General features: G+C 41.3%; 1 protein-coding gene across 1 annotated transcript in view; it reads right to left on the bottom strand.

The window, feature by feature from the left end:
* Window positions 1-2,038: 2,038 nt before the first annotated feature.
* Window positions 2,039-13,839, bottom strand: part of ATP9A (ATPase phospholipid transporting 9A (putative)) — a 59,044-nt gene continuing 47,243 nt past the window's right edge. Inside the window, exons 18-28 of the mRNA XM_074156994.1 lie at window positions 13,258-13,428; window positions 11,270-11,368; window positions 10,897-10,986; window positions 10,626-10,770; window positions 10,071-10,135; window positions 9,133-9,288; window positions 7,675-7,739; window positions 6,743-6,851; window positions 5,416-5,473; window positions 3,296-3,499; window positions 2,039-2,175 (exon numbers count right to left, since the gene is read on the bottom strand). Coding sequence (XP_074013095.1) covers window positions 2,039-2,175; window positions 3,296-3,499; window positions 5,416-5,473; window positions 6,743-6,851; window positions 7,675-7,739; window positions 9,133-9,288; window positions 10,071-10,135; window positions 10,626-10,770; window positions 10,897-10,986; window positions 11,270-11,368; window positions 13,258-13,428 — 1,299 coding nt within the window. The remainder of the gene's footprint in view (window positions 2,176-3,295; window positions 3,500-5,415; window positions 5,474-6,742; window positions 6,852-7,674; window positions 7,740-9,132; window positions 9,289-10,070; window positions 10,136-10,625; window positions 10,771-10,896; window positions 10,987-11,269; window positions 11,369-13,257; window positions 13,429-13,839) is intronic.

The raw sequence follows: 13,839 nt of genomic DNA, 5'->3' as shown, positions 1-13,839 counted from the left end.
TTATTCCTGAAGGATTTTTGAAACATAATTTTCTAAATTAAGAGAGTTTCCCCCATATGAAACAACAAGGTCATATGGACTTGCACCTTCATGTCACCTCAAGCCACATGCATTGTGAAGCACATCCAATCTTTCTCTAAATCTTCTGGAACTTGCTTCCCCTCCTCTTTGATAATTTCTCACAGGAACTGAGAGCAAGGAAGGCAGGTCAGGTTGTACAAAACACTCCCTGGAGCAATTACCACCCAGCAACCACACAAGCCAGGGCTATCTTACGTCTGAAAATTTGAGGCGTACCACTATGGGTCGACACAGACTCTAGCTCCCCTTTTAGAACACTCCCATTTTCACACCAGACCTTTTAATGCAGCATTGTGCTCCTTGTGACAGTGGAATGCCTGTAGCAAGGGCACCAGAAGCTGGCAGTCCATTAGAGAGCTTCAGCACAGCACAGAGACGGCCAGGGAGCTTCTGCTTCTCACACCAGTGTGGCTGCCCTGACCTGGAAGGGCTGCCTTGAGAGAGGAAAAGGGAGCTCAGGCTCTGGTCTCTGCCATTCCTGGTCCCTCCACACAGCCGATCAACAACAGCGCCAAGCAGTGCCAGCTCCGATGGTGGTTTTTATGATGTGGGAATGAAACAGCAAGCAACTAATCTAGCACAGACTAAACAGCCATTAGATGGGGATGGCTGCCACTAAAAGCTCATCTATGTTTGATGTTCAGACCCAATGGCAAAAGGTTCCTATAACTCTCCGTCATTCTCCTGAGCAGCCTAAGTAGGTGTCACTCTCCTCATGGTATTACAGCGTGGGGCAATGCTTATTATAAAAGCAGAACTCATCAAGTTTAGTTATTGAAAATTAAAAATCAGTCAGTAAATTTGGTCTGCACACGAGCTTAACGCCTTCATGCAAACCCCATTCCTGCCTCTCTCATTCAAGTTTAGTTTTTAGAGCAAAGCAAGTCCAAGGTTCTCAAAAACTGCCTCTCTGCAGGGAATGTGTCATGAACAACATCCACCTAGGAGTGCCTCAGCTTATTTCCAGCTCATCTTCACAGTTTCACCCTAACAGGAAACAGATTTCGTGTAGCTGTGAGGAGTAGCAGCTCTGTGACCTTTCCTTTCAGTCTCCAAGGATTCAAGACACGTCTGCCACATTGTCTGCAGAACAGTACGAGTCTCTTCTCACGTTGTCGACACATTTCAAGTCTGATCAACTGCGAATTTCTTTTCCAAAGAGGATTTGCTTTAGTTTAGATAATTTTCTCCTATACAAATAAATACAGACTAAAGCTATTATGTCACCAGCTCCTTCTAAGAGGAAGCACAAAAGCCAAACAAAATTGAGTTTCTTCATTTTGGACTACATTTCTCCGTATTTATCAATGGTTAGATACCTCCAAAATCACTAGGGTGACTGACCACATTTCAACTGAAGGAAAATCTCAAACACATTCAGATTCTCAAGTGTGTGTAGATCCGACATGCTGGAGCCCCATTATGGAAACAGCATGCCGTAAATCAGGAATCAGCTGTCAGCAGTACAGTGCATCACCTACATTAAGGGATTTCCAGGATGTAAAAAAGAATGTAACTACTTGAATCAAAAAGATAAATAATATAAAATAACATAACACAATGCAAGGAACAGCACAGATACTTTAAAAAGTAACTTAAATTTGTCAAATGTAAATTCCAAGGTCAGTTAGCAGCTTTCAGATACTTTTACCCATGCATGAGAAACCCATTGACCTATTGTCATCACAGTTACACACAAATGACCCCAGTTAAGTTGAACAAAAGAGACAAAAACTGTATGAACTAACAAGTGCCTCTGCCCTCAAGAAAACTCCCTTTTATCATTAGGTTTCCCTTCACGGCAGTTGTGAAGTCTTTTTTCAATAAAGCAGCATGTAATAGAGATTACCACATGATCCTTATGCAAATATCGGACGTATTCATTATAGTAACAACTACATGATTTTGTCTCTCAGCCATGTGCAATATTTGTCTCTGGTGCGCAAGGAGAGCAGCCCTAGGACGTAAGCTTCGAATAGCTTGGCGGAGAAAACCTTCGTCTCAGGTACTTCAGGACGTAGAGGGGGAGGCAGCTCACCAGAGTGATGACGGTGACTTTCCACAAGAACGACAAAGTTGCAATGAAGTAAACATCTGTAAAAAGAGAAGAGCACAGGGTCAATGACAATGGGAAGTACATTCGGGGAAGAGGTGCAGAAAAGCAATTCAATCTACCAATGCTTCTTAAACAGCCTCACCTTCTCCACCTGCAAGTTCAAAGCTCATACGATCCCTTGCTCCTCACTCTTCTGTCCTTCTCTTCCACAAAAGATACAGCTTTCTGCACAGCACATTTCAGTAAGGCATGTAACTCCTCACAGGCAAGCGCCCATACATACCCCATCTGGAACAGGGGTTCCAGCTCCTGGCAATACTAACCTTCCTGTAAATGGACCGCTTGTCTTCTCACTCTGGGAACTGTCCTCTGCTACTTTGCTGGTAGTCCAGCAAACACAACTCTCAACTCAGTTCTAATACCTCAGAATCGCTGCAAAAATAGTTGGAGCATTGTTCAAACTGGAGCTGGTGTACCCATATGCAAGAGAGATGGATCTAGCCCATTGGGAAGTTATCCTCATAGTCTTCAGAGTTAGCAAAGAGCTTTATGGAAGAAGTAGTGACACCTTGTGGTTCCCAAACGAAAACTGGAACAAACCCTATGGATCTGATACTTGCAACTGGGGGAATCTGGAATTCCTCATCCTTTTTCCTTTAGCCAGGGAAAAGGACTAGGTCTGTTTCGGGCAAATAAAAAAACCCCAACAACCAAACTCACAAGAGAAGGGCCCCAATGAAGCAGATAAAATAAGGTAAAATTTTTGAGGCAGCTCCTTCACCCAGTTAAAAGATGAAATTTTTCAAACCAACAGCAGAGGCTTCAATCTGTGGTCTCAAGCTCAGTTTCCATATGGAAACGAAGACCACCGCTACAAATGACAGCTGATCCGTGGTGAAGCTCTGAAAGTACAGATGAGATTCCCTGGGCAGCACAGTCCACTGACCTCCTTTACCTCGTCTACCATTTTGCTATGTGAAGGAACTGTAAAATATCTTTCAAGTGCCTTAAAATTGAATAGAGCTTATTCTGGTCAGAACCACTGCCACTATAATTACTGTTGGCTTCATCAACAGCCTTTAAGCTCAATTCAGCTCTTTATAGTCCTAGTTACTATTCAGGTCATAAATTGATTGGAGAAAAGGCATTTAACCTTACCAATAAACTCATGTAAAAAGACCAGAGAAGCTATGTAGCAGGAGAGACTAAGCAGCTCAGCCACTATCATGAGCCAGTGCCACGTCTGGATTGTCAATGCCACCATCAGTAACTCGGTGAGAATCAAGGATGTGAAGGAAATGGCAACAATGTGGACAAATTCGGATTCAAAGAGGAGGAGCGCTCCATACATGATGATGCTACCTGCAAGGGAATGGAACATTTGGGTATTTTATTCAAACATCAGTCTAAGCTCTAAAACCCACTGCTAGGTCTTGGAAAGGCTGAAACAGTCATGCCTTGAGACTGTTTTTCATGAAGCCTGAGGAATGTACTAACAATGAATCAGTTACTATTTAGGAGACAGAACTGATGAGAAGACAGGGAAAAGTTACAGCAGAGGTGCCCAGAGTTTTATAACAGTCTATCATATTCATAGACACATGGAGATAGGAAATTAATACACGCTATTTTGGCAACTGGAGATTTCTAACATCACGAAACTCTATCCTCCCAGAAAGCAGCTGGTCACTACTCAGAAGCTAGAAGATATCAATTATTTCTAAAACCTACTGCATTGCCTCAGCACCCAGATCGAAGCAAGGTGTTGAAAAGCTCAGTGGATACAAGTTAGACTCTCTTTGCACTACTTTGGCCAAGTTCCTTCCCCTTTACACCTCCCCCTAAAAGGAGCACACATTAAAGCACTGTTAATGATGCATTGTTTCATGCTCCCATTCTGGCTAGGCCAGGGAACGCTCACAAGGACCCACACAGCCACCTGCACAAATAACTCATGTTAGCAGCATGAGTAATCCGCACCAACATCCATCACACTAGGCCGGTTTCGGAAGGGAAAACCTGCAAGTGACTAGAGCTCGAGCCACAAAGTTCAAATCCAGCTGTGAACTTTCCAAAATTTAGGACTGCTCAAGTTTTCAGTCAGGCTCATCTCTGCTAGCAACTAGCCCAATTGTTTGGCCTGCTGTTTTCTAGTTCTTTAGCACATCAGAAGTGAAGTCACTTAACCAAATATTGTAACCAGATAGTGGTCTTAGCTCAATAAGAAATCTTTCCCTCAATGCATCACCCTCTGGCTTTAGCTTTCCACCACTTGTGAATTTTCTATAAATGCTTTGGCTTTGCCATCATATTTGTACAGCATCAGAAGACTGTTATCCCTGTCTTGGGGTTCTACCGTATTAGATTTCAGAAGATAACACCAAGAGAGTTTTTATCTATTGAGGATGGTAATACCAATTAAATCAGTAAGAATTAGCTGCTTATTTTGACACATTTCTTCTGACTCTTGTTGATAAAGGAGTTTTGGAAAACAAGACATTTTGTCACAGAACCATATTGCCATTTTAGTTTTATAGCTCCATGTTATTTACACATTTTCCATGATTCCTTGATTAACACTTATAGAAACTATTTGAGTTTGAAGTTACTTGATAAAAAAAGACAAATTGAAAAAAAAAGGCCTTGCTGGACATATACCCCAATTACTACATCCAGTTTTGGAAAACAGATGCATTGTAATTAAGGCATTTGCCTAACTGTTTAAGCAGCCAGATTAGAGTGTATGGCATACGATCAGGAACCTGAGCTCTACTCTAATCCTTCGTTACAAATGGCCATGAAGTAACCAGAACTATTGCCACTTCTAATAAACAGGGTTTAGATAAAAAACACAAAGGTACAGATTCTGTATTTTGTATGCTGACTGACTAACCTCTATAATCCACAGGTTTGAAAACCTTTTTCAAAAGAAGGGAGGAGTCACAAATTCTACTTTACAGATGGAGCAATTAAAGCACTGAAAGGAACTTGCACAAAATTACAAAGGATGGTCCCAATGGGAAGAGGCACAACACTTTGAACTTCTACAACATTGCCTACAACAGGGTTGACCAGTTTCTGCCAATATTTAGTTTTAGATAATTTCTTCCTTTGGTAAAGCTGCCAACATTTTCTGAGACAAAAAAAAAAAAAATTTATTCATTATCCCAAGGATGCATTGCTAAATTCACTTTGTGCCTTACTTAACTTCCTGCAATACAAAGAGATTCTGTACTTATTAAAACATCCAAAGGCATAAGCAGAAGTTGATTTCTTACCTTGATAGATGCTTATTAAGACCCATATTAAAAATGTTTTGTATGATAATGGTCGTCCCTGGAGGCGGGGGGAACAAAAAGACAAAGTTCAGTTGGGTTTTCTTTTATAAACATTCACTTACAGATCAACCCAGCAATTAATAAAAAAGAATCTGAAGGTGATTTGGAAAGAAAACAAAACAAATCAACCAACCCTGAGGTACTGTCTTTTTATTCTCATTTTTCACAATGCACTAAGGAGACCTGGGACTGCGGAAGCTCACTGCTTGCACAGTACAGTACAACCTCATCCTTACTGCACACAAGATTAATTCAATGCTAAGATGTCTCACGAGTTTAGTCATTGTACTGTGAAATATAAGATGTGTGTATACACATATATATGAATATATTAATATTATATTTCTAGACACACACACACACAAATCACCATCATATTGAAGGCAGATAGGTTTTAATAAAAGCATCTCCAGCCAACGCAGTTATACCAGTACAAAAAACCCCCTATGTTTAGACCAGGCCTAAGGATGGTTGGAGAATTAGTGGTTTATGACATAAGAGACAACATACAAGTGAAACCAGATGGAGACTTTTTCAGGCTGTTGGAAAAACAGGCTTTGCTTCTGAGAGTATCTGTTTAACAGAAATCCTTGAGGGAAAGGATCTGTTGAAGACTCAGTCCACCCTTTCCTTCAATTAAGAAAGATGTTCCCAGTCTGCATACCCCAGTTATTCAAAAAACTTTCCAGGAAAAAAAAAAAACTAAGACAAGATTTACCTTCCTGATATTTCTATGGTAAACATCAAATAAAGTTTTCTTTGTCCAAGGAGAAGGACCCAATTTCACGCTAAAGCTACAAAAATGGCACAGCAACCAAACCTTTAGGACCCTTTATATCATCTTCCTCAAGGCGAATTTCTATTAAAAAAACACCTACGTGATAACCTCCTTCCTCCACAAAATGAGCATATCCCTTCCCCCCATCTCCTTTTCTGGCTTCAGGATAGTGCCAAATCCCTGACAAGTTCTCTTTCCCCTTTATTTTGGAACAAATCGGTAATATTAAATCCTTAGAATTTCCCACAGAATGGAACTTCTATTTCTCCAGCCGTTTTTAATAAATTGCATTTCATGTAGCACTCAAAAACAAACTGCCAGGAAATCTGGTTGTATCTGTTAATTCAAATTTGCCTTTAAAATAATTTTGCTTAAAAATGCATGATAAAGCTCTGTATTACTGATATTTGACTTTATACAGTTAGAGAGTTTCAGATCAAGACAGGGATCTTGCCTTAAACCGAAACAGACAACAAGAGTCTCCCACACCTTAAGAAGATCTTTGTAGAGCTCTGGGTACAACATTGCAACTTCAGATTTAACATCCTTGTCCAGGACTAGAGAAAACACTGGAAACATGGTGTAAATTGTGGAGTACCTGGGAAGAAGGTAGAAGATCAGTAAATTACCTAAGGTATATATCAGCAAACAGAAATCCTATAGTCTTCAGAAAGGAAATACAGTATTCTTGAAGTGCCAAATGACGTACATGTTATAAAAACTTGCAAATGGAACAAGCCAGGGTTTTGCATGTAGGAAAAACCTGCAGGGTTTTCTATTTGAATGGCTTTTGATTAGAAACACTCATACACAGATGACTGGATCAAGTATTGCAACTGGTGTTATAGGGTTATTAATGGAGCCAAGGACAGACCTGTCCCCACCCCAAAGTTTGCTCTACAGTTCAGGCTTGATCCTGTTTGCATCAGGAGGCAATGGAGATTAATTTGCTGTTTGTTTTTTAATTATGTACTCGAAAGTTTATAAAATTGTGGGAAAGTGTAATCCCAGTATATTTTAGACAGGAACTGATTCCTCCTGTTAAGAGGTTGGGTTGCCCCCCCTTTCTGACACGGTCAGGAGCTGGGCATGGGCTGTCAGTGCTGTGCAGGCATCAGAGCATAACAACTGTCCCTCTGCTTTTTACTAGGATCGAAGGAGCGGTTCCTGGAGGATGGCTTGCTTCTCATGCTCTGAATGTGACAAACTGTCCTTTTGGAAAGGCTTCTAGAAGTACTTGTGCTGCCTTGGTGGCTTTGCTCAGTGCAGAGGAACAGAAAGGGGACAAGGATCACAACCATCTTCTGAAGCAGCGTTGTGAAACATACAGAGTGGAGATGTGCATGCCTTGCATGTTAATTAGCACAAATCTATTCATTATGCACAGGTTTTCCACACTAGTAGTAAATGTGAGCTCTTACCCAATGATGAGAAAGCCTTGGTAGAGAGGAACTGAAGCAAAGTAAAATACTGATGAGAAAACAGCCTAGAAGAGAAAAGAAATAAGCTTTTCAGATTATAGGTACTGTAGTAAAAGTAACAGCTTAAAAATATACTCTGTTCAAACTGGAACATACTTACAGTGGGTTCTCCAAATTCCCGAAATGAAGACAGAAGAATGTAATATCAACCCTTTTTATTCCTACACAAACCTTGGATGAAAGCTATGTTTAATAGCAAGCACTGGAGAGCTGGATTTGGAAAAGTTTTTGTAATGTAATTCCATAGAAAAGAACATAAAGAGTTTTCTCCAAAGCCCACTGGTTTGATCAAAGCCGTCCAGATGTTGTGAAGGACAGGTGCGTACTTTTTTATGCCTGGATGATGTCTTCATAACATAAACACTAATATAAACTCCATATAATTCAAAAATAATTTTTCCTGCGTCAGAAGTTACAGGTTTGTTTTCTGTTCTTGTTTTCAGCTGCAAAGTAAGCTAGACTGTCCCCCTGAGTTTGGAACCTTTTGTCTCTTTGCATCCCTCTGCAATGTGTTTACTCTAAAAAGAGGAAAGGGCAGAATCAGCCTTTTCAAAAATATCAAATGTCTTACTTAAAAAAAAAACCAAACTAATATTTTTAAGGAATATATCAGTATGCTATGGCATGGAAAAGCAACTCCCAAAGAGTAACCTCTGTCCTTAACTGCAACTTTCACTCAAGTCATCACAGCTAAGAACGGAATTTGGCTCATGAACTCTAAAAATCTCTTTCAACGCTCCCTGCCAACTGGCAATTGCATTTTGTTACACTGAGGCTCAGCACACACGAACAACGTAAATTTTGTGAATACTAAATCTGTTTCTAAGGCTCCTTTTGAAACGGAGAGGAAGAGACCACCTCCATGTTGCTGCAGCAAGCTGCTGAGCACTTGGGAAGGTTAATATCTGCTTCAGCAGCCTTTGCAGCACAGCACCTGTGAACACTCCAGAGCACGCCAGACCAAGCTTTCAGTAACCTCATCCAGAGTCTGAGCTAGGTCCTCCTCTGCTGCCTCAGTAAGGCCTTCAAATCGTGAGACTGAAGTTAAAACACACCTGAAAACAAGTGCACTTACTCAGCAGAGGCCTTGAGAGTATTACTGAAAATCTGAAGCAGGGTATTTCCTAGCATTACTAAGTAACAGTGACAACGTGATGCATGAAAGCAGTATTTTCTAAGGTAGAATATTGTTTGTCCAATTTTGGAAAAGTTGCTGACATCTGTCCAATACCAGGAACTTTCTTATGTGTTTTCATATCAAAGTAACAGCTTTAAGTTCCAAACCATGAAAATTTTCATGAGAAATAGTGGTGTCTAAAATGAAACACAGAACCTGTACTTTTTTGATTTTACTTTTTCAACTCTGCATTGGGAAAGCCCTCAGGACAGTCCATTTACCTGCATTGTGCTGATGCACAGGCTCCTGTGGATCACAAACTGACTGAGAGCTGCAGACCGCTTGTAACTGTTCCTTCCATGCACCATGAGTAAACGACCCAGATGTTTAAACTGAGTGATAGAGAAATCGGCCGCAAGCGATGCCTGTTTTCCTTCCTGTATACAACAGCAAGTAAAAGCATAGTGAGATCATTGCATTATTTGAAACAAAAAAATATTTTATTATTATTTAGTTATTACTGACAGACTTTCTACAAAAATTTGCAGTACATTAGATGGGGGAGAGTATTACCTCAGCACTTCTGCCTTCCACTGTGACTTTTAAGCAAAGAGCAAAACTATGAAGAGAATTCCCATTTGAACCCTGGCCTCCAACTCCAAGCAACCCTCTGGATTATAATTCACAACACGCATGTTAACGTGATGCTCATATCAAGTCAGTTCTGAACACAAATTTTCAGTCTCAAAAGTTCACTCAATTTTAATGTTTTGGCTCACTGCAAGCAGAGCTTTTCCACTGCCGCCAAATTCAGCCTTGTCATTCCAAGCAGCTCCACATGCAGGAACCAAAGCTCTAACCCAGAGTTTGCTTTCTAAACTAATAGAACTGGTTTTTAATTGTATGTGTAGGGTGTACCTTATTAGAGCAATTACAACTCCAGCAATTGGAGCATCTACACATGATTAAAAAACCCCAAACTAAACATGATGGTCCAAATTCAGGGAATCTGCCAAGAAAAAAAAAATTAACTTGAACCCTGTTAAACAGTAGTCTCCTTTACAACCAAATTATTTTTCACGATAAGGCTATCAGTCTGATGATTATTCTTGTGGAAGCTTCTCACTTTCTTGCACAAATTTCTGAGGATTCATTTAAGAGTTGCAAACTAGGTCCTGAATTGCCACAGGAAGTGTTACTAAACACGAGGTAATCTCACCTTTCCTTCAACTCCAACACCACAGTCAGCCTCCTGAATCATGCTAACATCATTCCCTCCATCACCTGCAGGCCAGAGCACAAATGATGATGGTAGTTAAGCAACAGAGGAAATTTGCAACCCAACCAAAGGCATCTGCACCAGACTGTAATATTAGAAGGAACATTTAATCCTATCGACAAAAGCAGGATTTTTAATAGAAATCATGCATTTAAACTCTCTCAGAAGTTTTGTTTTGAACAGACCCACAGGTCGCTGATCACTTTGACTTGTATGTGTACCGATAGACCTACAACACCGAAATAAAACTCACAGATTAACAAGGGCACTTTACCTGATCAAGTTTAAGCAAAGATATCACCCCAAATATTTATGAGTAGTTGTTCACTGAAGTTTCCATATGCAATATTTCATCTTATCAATCATACTGCAAAAACACTGCGCCCTAACTCAGCATTTCCAGGTATTATGAGATGACACGGGACTATTCACTCAAAAGAAGAAATAATAAAGACACCACCCTACATGGCCACTCCTCCCTAACTAGTCCCTTACCTACTGCACAGGTGAGTTTGCCGGTCCTTTCCTGGAGCAATCGCACGATCTGGGCCTTCTGCGTCGGAGCGCATCTGCAGCACACGACGGCAGGGCACTGGCAAGCCAGCTCCATGAACTCATACTCATAATATTTCAGGCACACCTAATTTACAGAGATCAGAAGCGTCACCAATGTTTGTGCTACGAAAGTTTCTTTTTGAAAAAGATCCTAATTCAGCCACAGTGTTTTGGGGCTGTTCCTGAACAGCCTGAGGTGTTTGAAGCCTACCTCCAGCGAGTCGCCAGAAATAACAAGAGCGCAGTCGTGTTTCCGGCGAAAGGCGTTCAGCTCTAGATGGGCTTCTCCACGGTTAGTCACCTGGGGAAAAGGATGGCAACTGAGGAAAGGTTTACTTCACCGGGGTGAAAAAACAAACAAATGAGCATCAGAAGGAGCAAAAGCAATAGGGACAGGCAGCACACTGAGTTATTCAGAGCACACAGATAAACAAAAGCTCAGGGGATAGAAAGCTGGGTCAAAAAAAAAAAAAGAATATTATGGATCCACTGTTGGAAAACAGTTGTGATCTCAGCACCCCTCCTGTCCCAGAATTTGGGGTCCCGAACAAGTCTTGAGAGAAGGGAAGGCGGGTTTTACTCACTAGTCTGAATATATGGATGTCCTGTGTCCGTGTCACCAAATGCGCATTTTTGGCTGTACACGTGGCTGTCTCTAACTTATCCCCTGTCAGCATCCACACCTAAAATCCAAATATTTAATGGATTAAATACAAAACTTAACAACCACGTCTGTGGGACATCTAGAAGTACCACCTGCCAGTTCAGGCATATAAATGGACTGTTAGAATACATATATAAATAATTTTTCTAAAAAAGCCCTATTTAAAACATACAAGAAAATTCTCACAGATGAAACAAAGCAAAACTTCTAAAGAGGCTGAAACACAAAAGAAGTTACAAACTATGTATTATATTTTTCCCACCTGCAATATTTCAAGATTCTGCTGATAAACCCACAAAATGCAAGCTAAAGAATGTGTATGCGTGTGTTAATATGTCCCACCCCAGCTATTTCTCCTACACTGAAATAAGTGGGCCTTGCTGCAGAAAGATCCCTCATGGCCCTGCCTGAAATGTGGATGATGCAACTGGGGTTAGCTCACTGCTGATGTGTGCATCTGGAACAGACTAAGTTGGTTGGGGTTTTTTTTCTTAGATTTTTTTTTTTTTAAATATACACTGCTCCTTTTATTTTGTGCTGGTGTGGGGCGGGGGAGCATTAGAAAGGAATGTCAGCAGCAATACCCTATTATAATCTGGCAGGGAATTCCCTCAACAGTGTAAATATATCAGAGTTTGTTTTGGTTTTTTCCACTGGTGTTTTTATTCTTTCAAGACACTGCCCAAGAATATTTAACAAAACTAAGAAAAAAACCCAAAACCCAAAAAACACACAAAGACTCAGTTATTTGTTTAATAATCTGAGGTTGGAAAAAGATTTGATCTTAACAAGATGGTCCCTGTAATGAATTACAAGACTGCCTTCACTCTTGATTTACTTCTTGCATGCAATACCCTATGAAGATACCATTGCAAGGAGTGCTCAGAAATGCCACACTCGCTGTGCAACGACACACTCCACACCCCAACACCGACTCCAGCCAAGGTGAAAAGAAAAAATAAAACCACTTTGGAATAACTGTCCGGGATTATGACACAGGGGGAGAAAGCCACAGTGCTGCTAAGGGGATTTGTCTGATTTTGCTCATCTCATTTCTCTGCTGAAGTCCCTGTTGCTTACAGGGATGGCTCCAAACAGAAAACACTTTTGGAAATCTGTCCCAAGCCTTGAATTCCACCTCCCACCTAAATCCCAAACACACAGCCCTGCTTTGGATTCACAGCATGACTCAATATTTTGCTCACTTTGTTACTTAAAGCAGAGAAACCACAACCAGAACCTTTACCCATTTTTCTTGCCCAAATCTGAATTTTCAGTTCATTCCTCTCCAATTTTTCGATTTTAGAATCTGATCGACAAGTTTTCAGAGAGAAAAACTAAGACTCCCTCACCGCTGAGCACAGCTCAGGCCATAGATGTCTGAGTCTCAGATACCAGAGCTCAGAAAGCGGGAAAAAACCTGTGCAGTCCCCGATTCTCTTGGCTCAGACCCCCTCTAGTGGCTACTGAACACATGTATATTCACAGCCCAGTGCTTCAACCCCAGCACTGGAGTTTGTGCACCGGAGACCAAACCCATCCAAACCGGTCTTGTTTCATGCAACCACCTGAAATAAACAATTGCTCAAAAGTCTCCTGTCTCTACCCTCCTGCCTACGCCCTTGGTTTCTGTGCAGAAGGAGCCAGAGCCTGCTGGGGGAAGAAAAGCACAAGAGGTGACACGCTTTCATGAATTTTAGGTAACATTTACTACTTCCAGCATGTTCCGTTCCCAAAGTGATGTTTAAAATGTATCAGCCAACCCCACTGTTCCTACTTGAAAAGGGCACCTGATGAAATGTTTACCCTGACAGGGCCCCCAAACTGTCATAATTTACTGTCTGTAGGACAGTGCCACATAAGAGGGTCTTCGTGTTCCTGCTAGGCGTAACATTAGGTTAGGCAGACCTTAATGCCAGCATTTCTCAGCGTCTCCAGAGTGGGTCTGACGTCCGTCTGCAGCTGATCCTCCACGCCAGTGAGACACAGCAGCTCCATCTCCATTTCCAGGCTCTCGATGACTGTGGCCACCTTCAGGGAGCGGTCGTGCACGCTCAGCTTTGCCTGGACATAGCGTGCCTGAGGACAGAGCAGACACAGCCACAGTCACACACAGCCAGCCTGCAGTTTTGTGAAATACAGGGTTAACCAGCCCCCCTCACACCACAGGTCTAACCGTGGCTTCTGCAGGTAATATCTAGAAACAGGGCAATAGAGCATTCCCACTGTCTCATCTCTCCATTTAACTGAACAGTTCTCCTTCATGTTTTGCCTGCCTGGGGTAAGCAATTTAATGCTGTGTGTATTAACCCGTCTCACAAACTCCATGCCTGAAGCCTGTGTTTCCATGAAGCCAGACAGGGTTATATTCTGGTTGTTTGTAGTTTTCCTGGATGTCAAAATGCAACGAGGAAAATTAAAAGCCAACACATTTCCCCACACAAACACAACTTGTCTAACAAATGATGAACATCTGCACAATTTATAACC

This window comes from Numenius arquata, chromosome 12 (genome assembly GCF_964106895.1).
Source record: "Numenius arquata chromosome 12, bNumArq3.hap1.1, whole genome shotgun sequence".
Lineage (NCBI taxonomy): Eukaryota > Metazoa > Chordata > Aves > Charadriiformes > Scolopacidae > Numenius > Numenius arquata.
The sequence above is the reverse complement of the archived record's forward strand: the minus strand, read 5'-3'. Positions and strand labels throughout refer to the sequence as shown.